The 20,068-nt window shown below is 27.3% G+C and overlaps 3 protein-coding genes across 5 annotated transcripts; 1 reads left to right on the forward strand and 2 right to left on the reverse strand.

The window, feature by feature from the left end:
- Positions 1–2,860: 2,860 nt before the first annotated feature.
- On the reverse strand, positions 2,861–8,345 carry LOC550984. Of its 3 annotated transcripts, none has more exons than XM_016915150.2 (5): positions 7,764–8,345; positions 5,151–6,707; positions 4,535–5,069; positions 3,768–4,461; positions 2,861–3,677 (listed from the first exon to the last, which is right to left on the reverse strand). In XM_016915150.2, exons 1-5 carry the CDS (start codon positions 7,764–7,766, stop codon positions 3,575–3,577), a joined length of 2,892 nt encoding a protein of 963 aa, XP_016770639.2. In that variant the 5' UTR covers positions 7,767–8,345; the 3' UTR covers positions 2,861–3,574. The 3 variants fall into 3 exon arrangements, with proteins under 3 accessions (XP_016770639.2, XP_026299798.1, XP_026299797.1); XM_026444013.1 differs by having other exon boundaries at positions 8,070–8,188; XM_026444012.1 differs by lacking the exon at positions 7,764–8,345 and adding an exon at positions 7,043–7,235.
- A 291-nt stretch (positions 8,346–8,636) lies between these two features.
- On the reverse strand, positions 8,637–17,321 carry LOC550935 (splicing factor 3B subunit 3). Its single transcript, XM_026443615.1, has 13 exons — positions 17,178–17,321; positions 16,288–16,767; positions 15,929–16,101; positions 15,296–15,792; positions 15,057–15,222; positions 14,505–14,673; positions 13,045–13,196; positions 12,646–12,801; positions 12,129–12,420; positions 11,393–12,059; positions 11,169–11,285; positions 10,504–10,882; positions 8,637–10,378 (listed from the first exon to the last, which is right to left on the reverse strand). The coding sequence occupies exons 2-13, from the start codon at positions 16,682–16,684 to the stop codon at positions 9,890–9,892; spliced, it is 3,654 nt and encodes a 1,217-aa protein (XP_026299400.1). The 5' UTR covers positions 16,685–16,767; positions 17,178–17,321; the 3' UTR covers positions 8,637–9,889.
- A 661-nt stretch (positions 17,322–17,982) lies between these two features.
- Positions 17,983–19,415, forward strand: LOC725822 (RING finger protein PFF0165c). Its single transcript, XM_006566703.3, has 2 exons — positions 17,983–18,251; positions 18,322–19,415. The coding sequence occupies exons 1-2, from the start codon at positions 18,043–18,045 to the stop codon at positions 19,385–19,387; spliced, it is 1,275 nt and encodes a 424-aa protein (XP_006566766.1). The 5' UTR covers positions 17,983–18,042; the 3' UTR covers positions 19,388–19,415.
- Positions 19,416–20,068: the final 653 nt, after the last annotated feature.

The following is a 20,068-nucleotide window of genomic DNA, read 5'->3' on the forward strand; positions in this document are numbered from 1 at the left end:
AATTGTTATATTATCAAAGAATTAATGATTCAAAAAAATTTAAAATAAGAAAAATTCGGTTGCGTAAAATATAAATTTATGAATATGATAAAATAAATTTATAAAGAAGAAAAATTTTAATGCTATTTTATATCTCCTTCTATTTTAATGTATTTCTCGAAAAAATGATAAAACTTGTAGCAAGAAATTGTACACGTTTTTCCTAAAAAAAAAAAATCTATAAATAAAATAATGAGAAAAATAAAAAAAAAAACAAAAAAAATTTTAGAATATATTGATTGATAAAGTTATCATTTTTTCTACGTTATATTTTGGCATCTATTCCTGTGATTAAAGTGTAATATTGATAATGTCTCTTTTTATTTCTAAATGAGATTATGAACGATCTCATGTCACTCTTACATTGTAAAAGGCATTGTAAGTTCTATACTCTATTTTCAAGAGTAGATCTCTTAATAATAGATCAACTTGTGTTTTTTTTTTTTATTCTATAAATATGTTTTAAACGAATACGTACACAATCTGGATATAAGTCTTAAATTTAATTCTGCATATAAGTCTTATTTAATTTGAATTTTTTTTCTTTTTAAGTAAATTCGTTACTAAAGTAGAATCTAGAACAAGTAGTTTCTTTCTCTCTTCATAAAACGTATTTCTCTCAAAACTCTAAATTGTTTATTTAGATTAGAATAGCTTAAAGGGAAAACAATTTATTATCGAATTCCCAAAAAAGTTTTTTCTAATACTCGCTACTTATATTGAGCTACATGGTCTGTATAAATCAATTTATCCAATTCAAATATCCAAATATAAAATTAACATAACCTATATAAAATTAAAATTCATCGAAGTTATTTATATGAAATAATAAAAACAGAATTTACAAAATAAATATGTTATGTTAATAAATTATGTTTATAATTTACATACATATACAATAACACATTTTCAATATAAATATGAAACGTGTAATTATATATCATCGAATAATTTATTTTTTTTAATTAAACAAGAAAATATTTGAAAACAGTCTATTATTTCTTTATTTTCTATTATTTTTCTTTATTTTAATAAAATGAAATATTATCAGATATTAGAATTGGAAATATTTTAAACAGACCATGGTATATACATTCTTATACAAATATTATTATAAGCACGGAAGTTTATCTTTTATACTGAATCTATTTCATAATTTCGAAATTCCTCATCTGTTAAGATCATACTTTCTTAGATTTATAGGAAGTATGATTTACAATAAAAATATTTTTTTTATTGTGAAGTATTGTGAACTATTTATAAGAACTTTATCTTTAAAAATGTCCTGATTTGTTAAATAATGAAAAAAATTAATTTTGAAAGAAATTCATTATGTGATAAATGTGATAGATCTCAAATATTAGATACTTCATTTCTAATTTGTATGTACGTCCTCTAAAAGGCTAAATACATAATACATTAATATTCATTTCCGAATAGCACTTATCATACACTTTATTTTCTTTCCTTTTTCATTATTTTTAATGACTGTATCTAGCGTATATCTTACTTTCAGTCCTTACAGTGAAACTTAATTATATTTTACTCTTTCTCTTTCTCTCTCTCTCTCTCTCTCTCTCTCTCACACTCACTCACTCTCACTCTTTCAATATTCATTTATCATAACCTATCTCATACTTAATTAAATTAAAAACTATGTTTGATTTATTTTTTGAATTGTTGTTCGCAAATCAGATTAAATTTTCGTTTAAAATATTCAATACGATGATCCAATATTTGAATACGAATCGTCTAATTAGAAATAATCTTATAGGCGAAAGTTTCTTTCTCCTTCGTACAAATAATATGTATCAGTTGTTCATTATAACAGCAACTATATTTTAATAACAACATTTTAACATTATCAAGTGCTTTATAATCGTAACTTATATTATCAATATCTTCCAACATTTTGTGTCACAGCTATGTTTTTGTAAGTGCATCTATAAACTATAGTACTAAATATTGTATAACAGCGATTTTATGAATGATCTTTTTAGAATATATTTGCAGAAATATCTTCTAATTTTTTTGTATCTTCTATACTTTACCTACTTCGTTATCTGTTTTTTTTTTTTTGGTTAATAAGAATATATTCTATTAGTTTTTTCTATCATTATAAGTTAATTAATATTATATATAAATTATAAATATATATAAATACAAAATAAAAGATAAGACAATGAAAAGATAAATACTAATTTTTAAGTCTCGTATTAAAATTGAAAATTAATCACATAAGCAAATTAGAATAACACTGTTATATAATATTGTACTATAAATCTCAGCTAATTTTTTTTTCTTCTTATCTTCTTTCTTTTTTTCACAATTTCTTGTGCGCTGGAACTTTATCTACAATTGTTCCCTTAAGTATAGTATTTTTGTAGTATTTTTGTATTTAGCAAATGAAAAATAGTATGAATAATATATTAATATTATTAACATCGATAGCTTTTCCAGCAAATTTAATAAGCTTTCGAGTTAAATAACAATTTTTATCTTTTACAACTCTTTTTTTATTTCCAATATAATTTATTTAAAATATATAATTAAATATCTGAGAGCAAAAGTCATAAAAATATCTTTAAAAATCTCAAGAGAAATATAGATACTGAACGTGTTAAAATCAATTTTTGGCATTATTGTTAGATGAGTAAATATATGATCAATTTCAATTTTGTATTTTTTAAAAATTTCACTTGTTTTCCTACATTAAAATATAAAAAAGTTATTTTTCTGCATTCAGAATATTTCTTCTATTATTTTTTTTTTCTATTGCTACTAAAATGTATTATATCAGCTAATCAAAATTAACTTAATATTTTTTTTTTTTTGGCAGTTACAATATCTTTTGAGCAATATGTGTGATATCTTTTAAATTATCGATTTATTCTTGTATATTATATTAATTGCATTTACTATCTCTTGTGTTTATAAAACATCGTGTTACTAAATAAACTTACATAGTCATAACGTAACGAGTTATATGTAAGTATACTTTGATATACTTTTTCATATACTTCGGAAATCGAGTTTTTTTTATAATGCAGTTTCTGCAATAATGAATATTATTATTCACTTTTTTCTATCATACACTCATATTGCATGAATAAAAACATTGATATTGCTATCACTCTAACTGCCTGTACAACAAAATGATGTTTGTAATATTATTCAAAAGTTTTTGAAAAAAACAGTGTATGATTATGTTTTGTGTCCCTCTCTATTGCATTATTTATATCCTGATAAAATATACACAGTCACATATGTATAATCATATATAAAACGAATAAATCAACAAGTGTATAACAATCGTAATAATTAAAAACAACTGGAAGATTTTAAAATATATAAAAAAAATTAAACAACGCAATGTACACGCATAAAGATAAATGCTTGAAAGAAAAATATTTGAACTTGAATTTAATGCTTGGGGATAGTGTTAAGTTACTGGACGGTAAAGCGCAGAGAAATATTGCTAAACGGTTGTTTCCCGGTCCACGTGGATATATTCCACGAAGCCGGGTTGTTGTTGTCAGGATGCTGCTCCAAGTAATGTTTCCTCTGTTGGGGCTCGTCTCGGTCTATTGCTTTTTTTTGTACCCTTATAATGAAGTCTTTTTGTACGTGCTCTTGACCTGCAGTAAAATTAAATATACAAATATTATACAAAGAAAAAACAATAATAATCAATTTGTAACACACAATATCTTTTATGATGATCATACCTGCTAATCAGTATAATAAAGAAGCACGCAAAGGCAGCGATAATTCCAGCGACACCGGCTAATACGAGCCACATTTCTGAAGGGAGTAGTCCAAGCAATTTCGCACCATTACCACAATTAGCCTCGTCGTGTCCAGATGGACAATGAGCTCTTCCATCGCACCAAAGGCTTGCCGCGATGCAAGCGCTTAATTCAGGACATTTATGAGGGCAGTCACCATGAGTTATCGTCTCATTCTCTATTCCTCTTTCAGGTAATCGTAACTGCCTACGCAGTGCAGCTCTACTTTTTGAAATCTCGAGCCAGGAGGCTGCAGCCTGACCAGATTCTCTTGCAACAAAGTCGAGCAAAAAAGCAGGAGGTCGTGGCGGACCTGGCCATTTACCCTCCCCAGTACCTCCCAACCATTCCTCGGAGAAAACATGAACTGTAAACTCTCTTGCGCCTGGTTCTGCAGGGCACACTACTTTTAAAAGTTTCGGTGGCCAACCAGAATAAAGAAGAATTCTATTGGTGGTCGGGCATTTGGTTTGTTCGCTCATTTCAGATACTGGTGATGGTTCCAGAGGAAGGAACCAGCCCCAAGTTAAAACGAAAAGGGATCTATTCTCGCGCGCTTCTACCAACCATGGTAATCCGTCGCAATAAATATCTGGCCTCGATAATGGTGGAGTCACGAATCGTAATTCACCGCCTGTAAAAATGATTTCTTATATAGTAAGGATTCGTGAGAATATTAAAAATTTAATAATAGTAATAATAATCACCTTCTCCGCGTACCCTTTGCTTTCTCGGACATTCGGGTGATCGGACAAGTTCGAAGCTGGCGTAAAAAAAGAGGGTTTCGAAGTCTTCATGCGGAGCTTGCTGATCAATCAAAAACGTGATCTCCAAAGCTCTGCTCGAAGAAATGTGCGTCAACGGAAGATGCGATGTATTATCACATAAACAAGCTCTTGGAAGCTTTACATCTCGCCACGGGGCTTCGTATAAAACTAAACGAGCTTCTCTAGAACCCATTTCCTGAACACAACGTGGTCGGCCAGTATGAGGATCTGGTTCACTTGTACATGTGGTGGATTCGCCTAAACTGACGTTGTGCAAAGTCAATCGCACCCTTTCATCGGCACCAGCTTCTATACGATATCTGCAATCCAATTTTGAAGATCCTCCTCTTCCAAAGAGACGAACGTCACGGGGGGATATCACATCACCGCTTCGAACTTTTCTCCAAACTCTACTGCAAACTCCATCTCCCCACGGTTCACCAACTTGAATGGTAGAGATAAATTCGTATTGTGCCTGTGCAATATCATGATATTTTAATATTTTAATAATAATAATATTTCGATAAAAAATAAGATTATAATATTATTAGCTTACATTAAAGTTAACCGTATGAAGTGCAGTACCCAACAATGTTTCCATACGTAACGTTAAAGATGGTGCAACTGTGATATAACTTTCATCTTGTGTGCACGGTCTCGTACTTCTAGTGACATTTCTCAAAGCTGCGTGTGCACACAGCTTAGGCGTATCGTCGCAAAGAGTAGCCATTGGAAGTCCAGTAGTTGAAGTACCATCCCAGAATATTAATTTTATCGCACAAGATACATCAGATTGAGAACTGGCATTGTTCTCGACACTACCTGTTAAGTCTCGTTGCGAGTATGAAGAAAAATAAATCCATACTCTGTCTCCGACAGATCCTTTAATATTCCATGTACAACTGGAATTTGGTGGCAGTGCATGAAGTGGCGCTCTTAATATACCGCTTCTTTTGTTAGTACCATTTACAAAAAAATGGCAACCCTGTGGGCCTTTCGCATAATCGAGCCCATCAGAGTCAACATAAATCACTTGAATTTCTAGCTCAAGTCTCAAAGCAGAAGCACCAAGAGGGATGGCTATTGGGGAACTTCGAAATTCCACTTGCATTGTTGGACCTCTGGCAGTGATCCTTGGTAAAGGTCCCCCGCAATAAACTAATAAAATCGCATCTTCCGGTCTGACACCATCACGAAAGATAAGATGATCTTTTTCCAAAGGGCAATCTTGCCATACGCTTAAAGTATTATTAGCTGTGGTTATTCCGACTGGGCCAGTCGGTGTCGATCTCACTGAAATCATAGCATGCTTACAAGTAGGCACCTCTTTCTGTCTTATGGTTATCAAGCAGCTTGCATTTCTTGGATATTCCCCAGGATAATTTGGACTTTGCAGTCTACACTGTTTCAAGTGGCATTCATAAAAGTTCCTAGAGCAGTAAGTACCAGGCACCGGAGAACCTCTTTCGATTGGAAGTTCGGGCTTGCCTAATCTAGCAACAGCTTCATTTCGTGACACAAATCTATATCTTAAACGAAACTCAAATGGTACAGTAGAAGGTGCATGAAACAGTCGTATGGATGCCGTGACGGTACTGGTTTCGCTATAGTAAGAAGCTTTTCCTTCTCCCACTCCGCACCAAGAACCGCCAGTAAAATGTCTACCCAATTCTGCCAATTGCAACGATCCTTCTGGGCAATTTGTGATAAAACTGTCAGTGTTCGGATCTATTCGGCCTACGCTGAAAGCATCCCACAAAAGTTGTACCAATTCACCGTATCCCTGACCAGCAGCAGTAAATGTTAAATGACAAAGGAATGGCAGACGTTCCTCGGCAGGTCTCGGAAGATCCAATTTGTACGTACGTCCTTCATGTCCGTGATACGTACGGTTACAAGGTGTACACATTGCCGGCTCGTCACTATTATCTCCACAATCATCTCGTCCATTGCAATACGCGTCAATCGGTACACAATGCCCATCCCGGCAAGTTAATTCGGCCAGACCGCAATCGCCAGCTGCCACGCGGTCTGTCCATCCAAATAGAAATATATACAGAACTAGAGCAGTTATACGAAATCGTTTATAACCACCACCAGCATCAGCTATCTCCTGTAAACAAAGATTGATAGGTTTTTATGATATAAAAGAAATTATTTTTTTATTTGTAATGCACTTTAATTTTTTGCAATTTTTTTCTTTCTATTTTAAGAAATTTTTCTCCTCCCCATTCTGTTAAAATTATTTATTTTACAATCAATCAAATACGAACGTATGAAATAAACAATTAAAATATATTGTTTTTTTATTATTTTTTTTAAATATTAGTTATATGAATTATTAATTTTCTATTTTTTCGTATCAACGTTTAACCTACTTTGTAAAATGTTAACGAGAAATTCTATCACGTGATAGTGTCTTGTAAAAAGGGGAAAAGAGCCATTTACCGAAGTAGGTGAACAAGCTAAATCAAATACTTGGACCACATTGCATAAAGGCCCAAAGTGTACCGGCAAACAATGCGTTTCAATTCTCGAGATAGTACTTGGTTATCCCTCTTATCCTTTGTATATTTACACAATAAAAAACACTTCATACGCACGCGCGCGGTGAAAGTTTTTCATTTCTAGCATAGTCATTTTTATAATTTTATGATTTTATATAATCTCAATTTAAATATTTATTAATTGTAATACATATATATTAAACAAATGAAGATAAATTCTTTGTTCTTTTCTTGTACGATAAATATATATATCGTATAAAAATTCATTGAAATATATCGTACTAAATCTCACGTTTCAGAGATTTCAAATCTTTGATATTCATTTGGTTTCCGTATTTATCTGCAGCAATCATTCTACAAGATGTAACTTAATAAAATATATCTAATCATTTCACATTGCAAAAATTAAATAAATCTACGGCAAAATTAATAAAGCAAAAATAAAAGAAATTTAATATAAACGATATAAAAATAATATAAAAATCTATTAATCACTTATAATAATAATTTATTCGTGTAAAAAAATTATAATTATTAAATAAAAAAAAAAAAAGAAAATATAGATTTATTTCGAATCAGTGCTAAATTTTTCAACATATAAAAAGGATGTACTTTTCAAAATCTTTTTTTCTAATCTTTGTAATAATATGTGAATTATTTACCATAATCGTCTGTCAGTGAAACGAACATCACAATAGTAAGTCTGAATCGATGACACCGAATCGTTTTATACTTAACGGATCGTGTGCTCGAAAAATGGTTCAAGCACGTCGAAATTGCAAATCTCGACGATAATGATAACCGACATATTTATGACACTATTAATTGATATCACTACAAATAATATACGAAATCGAGAATTCCATATAAAAAAATAAAATCGGTAACATGATTCTTTTTTCAAAATATATACAATTGTATAATATGTCACAAACAAAAAATGAGCAAAAAAGAAACAACGTTTGTACCAAACGAAAAGTCCAGTGACCGAATGCAGATCTACACTGTGAAAAGGTTGATGCGCAACTGCACAGTAGAGGAAAGCCCGGAGGGCAGCCTCGCTGCAAGCTATACCGGGGTGAGGGTGATGAAACGAAACGGGGCTGAGCTCATGGGCCTGGCGCCTCAATGCATCGATCGTCGTTCGGTCCTTTCCTCTCCGTTTCGACGCCCTAAAACTCGCTACATACTGCAGTGACGTAATTATTAATATTGGCACCTGGATATATGGCAAAAATATTTGTTTAATGATGATCTCGAATCTATTTTAGAAAATTTTTTCTAAAATAGCTAAGATATAAAAACCATTGTTTTAAATATTACTACTTCATTGACTATATATTTGAGATATGTGGAAATTTTGAAAATCTGAAAATTTAAAAAAAAGGATATAAATAAAAAATGATAAATGATCAATATATTAATAAATATATATAATAAAAAACTTATATCTTAATATTTGAATTTTCTTTATTTATCGAATCAATATGATACATGAAAATATCATAATTTTTTTATTTTGCATATATTTTCTCTTTTTTTAAACGGTATGTTTTTAAACGAAACTTCATATCCTATAGCCTACTTATTAGTTTGAAGGTTAAATGGGGATAATATCGTTGCGTTACCCTCGATACGCTTCGGCACACGGATTAACTTCGCACTTCAAAGCTTATCGAGAAAAATGCGAACTACAACATTGAACGCTATTGATGACGAATTATAGGTCAAAAAAGGAATGTATGCAAGAAAAAATAATAGTGGAAAAAAGAAATGAGCTCCCAGTTTTCTCGTAAAAAAATAGTGATACATAGAAAGTATACATAGATACATTTAACCTTGGAATTGAAAATAATGAAAGAACTTTGTTCTATTTTTTGAAATTTATAAATAAATACACGATTTATATTGAATTTATTTTTAAAGTAAATAAAAAAAAAATTTCACATATTTACATAAAATATTTAATTTTAATCTAAATATTTAATTATATTTAAATAATTTAAATGTATAAGAAAATGATAGTCTAACGTGAATAATTTAAGTTTAGACAGTATATTTAAATTTATGTAAATGCTATATATAATACTGAAGTAGGTCAGTGAAATGTTTTCTACGTTTTTTTCTTCGTTACACATCAGTATCCAGTTTAGTCTTTTTGCTCACTAAATTTAAAACTCACTAAGATTAAAAAAAAAAAAAAAAAAAAAAGAAAAAGTTAAGAATGTAAAAAATTTTTAGGAATAATATTTTCAGAATATAAAATATTGTTGGCAAAAACATGTATTTTTCAACATTGCAATCATTATTTTATAGTTTCGTCAAAACTTGTAGCACACATATCTGATATACATATCGAATTGTAGAGATAGTTGAATATATAATTTTATCCTATCAAAAAGATTAAAACTTTCAACTGTACTGTTTTATAATGAAACAAAAAAATATATAAAGTAAAAATTTACATACTCAATTTAATTTAAAAATCTATTCGTTTACTATAAGTAAACTTTTTTTTTAAATTTAAGTAAAGCTTTTTTTAAAATTTTTCTATCATACCTGTTACATAAAACATTATTCGTATTTATTACACATTATGCATAAAAATTTTTATTAATTTTTTTTCTACCTATTAAAAATAATGTATATATAATTTCTTTTACAAATGATTAAACAGTGCGCGTATTTTCATTATGAAAAACATGTTGGATTCGTAAAAACGGAATGCGAAATTTGTTAAATATAACACTTACTAATTCGGTAATAAATTATAATAAAAAGAAAAAAATTAGAAAGCATATCGTGTACGAATATCCTCGAGTTTTTTCGATACTTCAGAAGCTGTTCGTTCCAGATCACTCGATATACTTTTTTGTTTTGCAGGTTCAATAGAATTAAATTGTTCACAAAGATCTCCATCTATAACATTCTTTATAGGATAATAATATGACCTAAATGATAAATGATCTCTTCCACAAAGTGGGGGATGTTCCGAACGCATATGCATTTCCAAATGTTGGAAAAAATCATGATCTTCATGACTTGTAAAAGGAACAAGAACACCAACTGTTCCACTTAACGTCGTATACACTAAACTTTCAGAACCACCAGGAATAAGGGTTGCCTTTTGTAGAGACATAACTGTTTCGCCAACATGAAAACAAGCAACTGTATCCGCTTTTTGACTGGCACCATTTAATAAACCTCTATCCCATAATGCTTTATTTCCAGTTGGATCTTCATCCACGTCATCATTAATTCCACTTGCTAAACGTATCTATTAAAGAATATTTAAATACTTATTATTAATATTTAAATACAAACTTTAAATATTTATTCAAATCATCTTATTTCTTATTTCATCTAATTAATTATTGAAGTAAATATTATTATATTACTTACAACAGCAATGTTTCCAAACTTATCAGCAGTAGCTACAGTATCATAATCTAACACGCACGTTGTAGTTATCCATCTCGGGTGTGTATCGTCGGCGAAAACTATAAGTTGATTTTCTTGACGTTTATATCTGACAGCATACACAGATTCTTGTACATCACTCACGTAAATTCTTTGTCCAATTGCATTGATAGATACAACAGCATTAGGAATATGTTTATTTTCACATTTTCTTAACAACTTTTTCTTGCCCATATCATATAAACGCAACATTCTACCAACACCAACTAATACTCTTCCTTGATATGGACATATAGCCAAAGGTACTTCGTCCAAAGTGGTTTTGTGCACTAATTCGAGATTAGTGCATTCGCTATTAACTCTGAAAAAAATATTTACTATAATATTTGTTTTTCTTTTTAAATATATATTTTACATTGAATTTATATTTCAGAACTGCAGGACTTTTTCATCAAATTGTATTACAGTAATTGTGTTCTTTTTCATCATAAAAATTTTGTAATATTTTTTTCATTTTTTTTTATATCTTTATATTTTAATTATTGTATTAATTATTTTTATATTTTATACATATTAATTAATTTATTTTAACATATTTATTATAATATATTAATTAAAACATGTTCATAATTATAGATTATACTTACTTGTACGTATACAGAAAACCACCACTGCTAACTCTCGGATTCAATTGAAATTCTTTCGCAATACCAACTATCAGAAATAGTTGATCACCCTGATTGGCAAATTTTACCAGACTTAAACTGTAATACAAATTCATTTAAAATAATAATAATAATAATTTTTTTCTAAAATAATAATATAATCATCTTATAACTTATATAACTTGAATGTTTATTTATATTTTTACCATAAAGCAGCTAAATTTTGCTCGAGTCGATGAACTTCAAATGTTTGTCCTGTTGAGGGAGCGATTATCCTTATTAACGATGCCCATAAGCCTGGTCCAGCTCTTGGTGCACCAAACACAGCTTCATTAGGTTCCTCGGATAAAAAAGCCTCCGCTAATTCTCTTGCTACTACAGCCTCTTCTGCTCCCGCAGCTTCTTGCATTTCTTCTGCCATTTGCAATCTTCTCTGTTGTTTTGTTTCTTCTGTATATGCATTGTGTTCCGTTTCAATAATTATCAGGTGTGCAGAGTCCGAGTGAATTGCGAATTTTCTCGGAGTATATTCCAATGGAAAACTAATTTGATTGAACACCGCACCTAACTTTTCGAGGGCAAGAATTCTAAGTGTATTTGTCGAAATAGCAACAATTCCTTCGGGGCATTGTTCAGAACTAAAGCCTGATGCGAATTCTAAACTTTCATAGGATAGTGGTGTTAAATGAAAACGATTCTGATAATAATAACTCAACCATGATCTGCTGCTCATTGCAAGTACAGCTTGATTTCCCTGCATTTTTATCCTAAATAATTTCACTGCTCGGGAACCCAAGTATCGCGTCCGTGTATCAGCGAGATCACCCGAAATTGGATCTAGTACTGTTCTTAATAAGACACCGTTTTGTAAACCTAATAACACATTTAAGACATGAAGAATATTATAAAAATAAAAATTATATTATTTTTAATTTTATTTACCTATATTTAAATAAAGACTGGATTGCTGAAGTGATAATTCTTCGGAATTATTTGCATCTTTAGCACCCATTTCAACAATACATAAACTTTCCGCAGCTGCAGGTAAAGCTTGCATACTCCTAGGTGCTAAACAATCTGAAGGATCTAAAGAAATGATCCTTACTGTATTGTCTTGAAGACCAACTGCTAAGAACCATGATCTTTGTTCACCAATTGCTACATTACCAAGAGCCATACACATTACTTCTGATGGCATTTTTTTTCGTTCCGTATATTCATTTAATTGCCCAGTCTAAGAAATATAAAATAGTAAAGATTATTAAATTTAAATGGATTTAGAAATTTTCCACTTTTTATCTAGTTCAAACAATTAATACTTCATTAATTAAAAAATGAAAAATGATTTATTATTTCTATGTATTACGTTTTCTGAGAATAACTAACATTGTAAAAAAAAAATATAATTCAAAAATAATAAAATATTAATAAACATGAATTAAAAAATTAATACACATACGGGATCCATTTCAAAGTATACCAATTCTCCCCCGGTGAGTGCAATTACAACTTGACGTTGATTCACTGCACATTTCACTATAGTCTTTTTACCAGGTGCTTTCCATTCATTTACACGTTTATCTGCTCGAATATGACGTATTCCGTCAGGATATACCTGAATAAAATATAATAAAATTATAATAATAAACTAATAAATAATAATTTATTAAGAACAAAAATATTTTAACAATAGGAATATGTTGAGTTCAATTTACCAGAAATATTTAGAGAAATTATCTAAATATTCAACGATGCAAGAAACTCTATAATCTAGCACTATTTATTGCGACCGATTCGTGGTAGACCAGGAATCGGAGATACCGTAGTGCGAAAATAGGATTATATAATCTTTACATACCTGTACCAAAGCATCTTCACCTAAAGCAGAACAGCTTAGAGTTGGCGTAGTACCAAGAAATCCCGAATCAGTCACTTCTTCTACAGTTTCTCCAATACTAAGTACAAGAGTAGCATTCACGAAGGACACTATGATGTAAGCATCATACTCCTCTGCAATCAAAATTACAAAGCTCACTCTGAATATCTAAGAAAAATAAAGATTTGAAAACGAAATTCGATAAAATAATAGAAATCATCTCTTCATAAACGGTTGAACACGCTGTTTTTCTCATCCTACATGCAAAGAGTAGATGGTTTTTGGATGTAAATTCAATTTCTTTAATCTCCGGCAATTTTGACAGTCCTTACCTTTCTGTCATTTTCTGTGTTCTGAAGTTCAACCAATACCATGCTGGTAGCCTGAAAGAGAGAACTGGTGTTTGATAAGAGTGTATCAAGCCACCAGATTTATTAGTATCATTTACAAAATCAACTTCTTCATTCTCTTTTGCATTTTATTTTTTTATTGAAAAATTGTAGAGTTAAAATAGAATAAGTAATAAAATAATTTCCTCTTTTGGACAATAGACAAAAAGATTCATGTCATTATTTTTATTATTAAATTTTTATTTATTTATTTTTTTTATTATTCAAAAATTATTTCATATTCTAAATATCTCCACAATTTTTTAATGTCATTCATTTTAGATTACCATAGTGAAATATCTATATCCGCAAAGAATAGATAAATTCTATTTTAAAATTCTCTGCGGATACCTGAAATTGTAAATAGTAGCAAATGCTATATATTATAAATATCTATGATAAAATTTAACTCTATTTAATTTTATAATATAATTAAGCACAATTTAACAAATTATTAACAAAAATAATAAATTTATAAATAAAATACAATAATTTCATAACTAATAATAAAAATAGAAGAGATAATGATACATAAATATTTATAATTATAATACATTGCATGTATGATGAGATGAAGTAAAATGAATGATATAGGCAATATATTTTATTATTAATATTATTAACTTCGGATAATTTTCTTTCTCGTAAGTAATAGAAATTAAAAGATTTTTTATTTAATTTTTTTGAATCATTTCTAATCACAAAGTGGAATTCAAGATTTTTACTTTACTTTATTAATTTCTAATTGAAAAATATTTAAAAAGTTATTAATCTATATTTAAGTATTAATATTAATCTATATTTAAAAATATTCAATTTTTATTTAATTAATATCTCAACTTATTTTAATTAAATTTAAATAACAATTACGAAGAACTGATTTTGTTGTAGATGATAAAATAAGCAAAGTATAAATATTACAATAAGAATAGATATTTTCATTGCAAAAAATAAAACTAAGCCAGAAATATCATATTTGCATTATTGTTTAAGCATATAATGAAAAAAAAAAAACATGCAAACAACTATTGCAGAAGATATTTCTAAACTAACCATCGACTCTTCTTTTAACAGTCCACACTGCATTTGGATTACCAGGTAGTTCACTAACAGCCATCTCAGATACTTCTAAACCATGTCGTAATACTCGCAAAGTAGATCGTGGTCCTCTACCACAAGTTATATATAATTGTGGAGTATCTTCATTTGCTAAATCAGCTACCTATATAAAAATAACAAACTTCATATATATAAGTATTATTTATTACAAAAATTTTCAAATAAATGTGTAACATATTCCCAAATTTTTGTATTTTCTATTATTAATTTTATCATTCAAATCTCGCGTTCTTGAAAGTATAATAAAATGCAACAATGAATATATTTATTTTTTTATAATATTTATTTTGTATCTAGATATTATACTTTTTTTTCTTTTGTATATGTCATTCTTAGGTTCAACTTTAATTTGCAAAAACAAATTAAAGGCGACTAAGAATATTTTATTGTTGCACCTTTCACAAAAAAAAACACATAAAGTATTAATTTTTTACTTGAAGGTGCATTAATTTAATATAAGTAATATTATTATTTGTATAAAATCACCTGACACGCCATTATAGGTGATAAACTATCCATTTCGTCAACTAGTACTAAATTTCTAAGCGGTCTTGGTGCAAAAAAGAACGTATCGCCTTCTTCAAGAGGCATGGCAGAACTAAATTCTGGTTCATCATCATCATCTCCTAAATGTGCAATTTGATAGAGATAACTAAAAAAAGATATAAAAAAATATACAAGTATGTTTGAATTAGAAAATATAATTCTTCAAATAATACACTTACTGATTACCAAATTCCGAAGCTACGAATAAAAAACCTGTTTTTAAAACGCACATGCTTGCTGCTACAGGTACAGTATCAAAATATTTTAATTTAATTTCAGTCACCATATCTTCATCTGTTTCAAGTGTAATCTTAAAAATGTCTCCTTGTTCTGTTTGAGCCAAAAAGAAAAACATGCTTTTAGTTTTATGAGTAGCAGAACATACGAATATCATGCCCCTTTCAGGATCATCTAAATCATTACGTCTCCTTGGAATTGGGCAACGAATATCATGTTGATCTCCTAAATTTTTATATGTTAGATAATTTTCAGAACAAATAAGAACACCACTTGGTCCATCATTTCCTCCTGGGACAGATACAAGGAAATTTGCATGTTCTTCCAAAGGTTCACTATATTTGCGTACAACATGATTTAAACCAAGATCAAGTTCATATAAAGTTAAAGTTTGTTGCGTCTTTACTGCTGCATCTCCTGTAGGGTCACTATCAGCTTCCTAAAATGTTATATGAATTAAATATTTCAATCAAGATAATATTTAATTGATAATTAATATTTAATAATTATGTTTATTAAACTTATTAAAAAATTATTTTATATTACTATATCTTTTAAAAAAATTAATATATTACCTCATAATCAATTTCTAAACAAGCAAACATAGGATTTTCAAAACCTACATCCACTCCCACAGTATGATAAACTAATGTATTACTTTTATGTGCTTCCAAAGGTGAAGAAATTGTAAGACGAGCTTCTGGATCTCTATTTAAAATATAAACAAGTTTTTGTTTCTCAATGGCACCTAAAAAAGTTTTTTATAGATAACAACTGAATTACATTATTAAAAATATTTTCACAAATAAAATGTATCATCATTAAAAATGATTATAATCAATGTTAATCAGTTGAAACACGGACAATACTAATCATTTGATATAAAAAACAATTATTTGTATAATTTATCATTTCAATCATTTCACATAAATACCTATCATTACAGCTCTTCCTTTAGGATCTATAGCTAAATATTGCCCAGGTACAATGCGTCTACATCCACTTTTTCCAAATGTTTCTTGATGTACTTTCTCAAAAACATTTTTAGCAGGAATATATTCTAAAATTACAATGCGTCCAGAATCTGATCCAACAACAATGTAATCTTTTGTACCACCAGTTAATCTAAAGGCCATTAAAGACCTTATGATTCCAAATACTTCAACAGTTAAAAGAGTATGAACTTTACCAGTATTTGGATCTGGTCTTAATAATTCTAAAGATTTGCCACGTGAAACTAAAATCTCTTGCATTTTACTACCAGAAAAATTTCCATGCACTGCATGGGTAATACCTGTAGCACGCTGAAGAGTCAAGTTGTATAGATACATTTTTTTATGTATATTTTTTTTCAATTAATCACAAGATGGAAAAATTTATTACTTTTCATTAGTACAAAAGTTCTACATCCATTCTGTAATTAATATTAGAAATAAAATAATTTAATTGATTTATAAGATTTTATGTATTAAATAAACAATTTTTTTAAATCAATATTTATTAATACAAAAATATGAATAATATAATCAAATATATTTATAAATAATAATTTCACATAAAAAAAAATATATATATTCCGATCTTTTCTTTAGTCTTATTAAATAAAATGTTTTAAATTTTTTCTAAATAAATTAAATAATTTAATAACTTTCAATAAAAATATTCAAAAATAATAATAAAAATTATTTATTACATGTGTTATTTAAATGTAAAAATGAACATGAGTAAATTTTATATACATATAAGTAAGTTTTAAAATTAAATATGAAATAAAAAAATATTAAAAATTTTAAATATAGGATAATTTAAAAAATATTATTTTACCTTGTAGTTGAAAATATTTTTCAACTTTATATACGATGCTTTCAGATAATTTAGTTCGTCTCAGATCAACAACCATAATCAACGACCAACTTTGTCTCATTTCAGATTCGTTTCTACCATAATATATGATATAAGCGGAACGGAAACTAACATGATTTATAATAAGTCACAGCGCTATCTAAAATCTTATATTGGAATTAAAATTATTATTAATATTATATTTCAAATACTTAAATATTTAGTTTAATTACATTTTACTAAATATACATATTATATATTACAATAAAATTCAATTATTTTATAATAATTATTTATAATTACATTATAATTATAAAAAATAAATAAAGAAATATTTTTTTTATATTTAAGATTTAAAGATATAATAATATATTTGATTATTTAAATTTTATATTATATATAATTATAAATCTTACTCTTCTAAATACAAATTGTATTTAGAATAACTAATATTTTTATCTATTTATATATCTTTTTATCTATAAATTTAAATATAAATATAAAATGGTACTGGAAAGGAAATTAATAGAAGCAAGACAATACAAAGACAACAAAATTAATTATTTCATTAATTCATTATCATGCAACATTATATATTTGATAAATTAAAGCTTTTTAGCTCTAATTTTAGCCAACGAGCATTCCTATTTTATGATTATAGTAGCTCTGTTAGAAATAACCAATCAGATTTATATTCCTTTAAAAAGTTTTTTTCAATATTGAATTATCATAACATGGATAAATTTATTGTTAATGTTATTTAGGCTTAAATTAAAAAATATATTTATTGTATAAATAATTAAATTATTAAATTAAATAAATTATTAAAAAAAGGCTAAGATTTAAAATGAATAATATTAAAGTAATGATATTTAAACTATTAAGAACGTATGTCACTAAATCTAAATGTGAATCTGTTGGTATACATAAAAAATTAAAAATATCGAAAATGAACAAGGAATTTGACGATAATTTTGAAGAAATGGATCAAGAAGACAGTGAAATATACGATTCTGATTTTATGACAATAGATACATCTTATAAAAATAAAATCAGGTATATATAAAGTAACATTGAATTTTATTTTATAATTATCAATTTTTTAAATTTTTAATATAATTTTTAGAGAAGATAAGAGAATTCAAGAACAACTAAAACGGCGTATTGTTAAAAGTAAAGTTTTTAAAGAAATAGAACCAAATTTTCTTACGTATGTCGAAAAGGATCAAATAAAAAAACTACATGAGAATAATCCTAAAGAATGGACACCTGAGAAACTTAGTGAAAGTTTTCCAGCTTTACCTGAAACTATAAAAAAAATCTTAAAAATAAAATGGATACCAAAATCAGTAGAAAGAATTCTACAATATGATAATAAGGTTATAGAAAATTGGAAACAATTAAAAACTGGAAAATTAGTAGTAAACGATACCTTAAAACAACATTTAATGAAATTTAAAGACAGAAAAATTCACTTATGTGATAAGGAAACTTTAATGAATTTTATACCTCCAAAAATAGAACTTCCAAAACCCAAAAGTTCATTTTTTTCTAATATTATAAAAAACTCTACTGATAAAGAATCAATTATAGAAAATAAATTATTGATTTCATCACAGAATAATATAAATAAAGATAAAAAGAATTTTAATGTAACAGAGAAAAAAGATATAAAATTCAAGGAAACAAATGATTCTATGAATATATGTGAGACAAGAAAGTATAATACAAAAGAGAAAACATTATTATTTGAAGAATTCATAAAAAACAAATTAAATAATCCAAGTGAAATATCTCATGAAGAAAAAATAGCACTTATGAATATTTATAAAAAATATGTAGAATCTAAAAATTCAGAAGATGTAAGTTTTAATGTAATGAACAATATTAAAAAAGATGCTATTATTGAAAAAAAAGATATTAGTACAACAAAGACTCTATCTGATAAAAATAGTATTCTAAATATTAAGACAGATGAATTTAAAGTAGCAACTAAACTAAATAATGACATAAGTTTAGATACATATATAAAAGAACGAAATTCATTTATGGAAACAAATGTTGAATATTTTAAACGTATAAAAATTCCTCAAAATGTTTATAAACAAGGTATGACATATAGAATAAAAGATTGTTATTATGACGATGATGGAGAATTTTTATATAGAATACCAGGATTAAAAGTTAATTAATGAATTATTAAAGAATTTTGTATATTTAATATTTTTATTTTAAATACATTTGTAAATAAGGATGTATAAAAATATGTATAAATATTTTAAATATATATTGTAATTATAATTGAATTAATAAAAAAAAAGGACTTAATATGTTTATTCTTTATTTATATTATTACACATTTTTAATTATTAAAATATTAATGTAAATCTTAAAAAATCTTAAAGATCTATTGAATCTAATAAATAATATTATTTCATAAATTATAAATTAATATATTTTTATTTGGAATGTACAAATAGATATCATTGAAATATTTATGTCATTATCAATACTATGAAATAGAAATAAATATAATATTTAATATATAATAATAAAAATGAATGAAATAATAATAAAAATAAAAAGTAAAATAAAAATAAAGTAAAAATTAACCGGCAACGCCAGATCTTATATAAATATAACATATTTTTTTCAATAATATTGGAGAGATGGCGCTAATCCTGATTTCTTATTTTAATTTAATTATCTTTGAAGAAATGTCTTGTATTCGAAAGATACCGTTAATGGTTAATTCTTATTTTATCTTTATCCTTTTTGTATTTCATTTGCGGTTTTTTGAAGATAATGTTGATTTTAACTCTATTTTTACTCTATCTGTGCTACTATTTTTTTTCTTGTGCTTTTCTATAATT

Source organism: Apis mellifera, linkage group LG11 (assembly GCF_003254395.2).
Source record: "Apis mellifera strain DH4 linkage group LG11, Amel_HAv3.1, whole genome shotgun sequence".
NCBI lineage: Eukaryota > Metazoa > Arthropoda > Insecta > Hymenoptera > Apidae > Apis > Apis mellifera.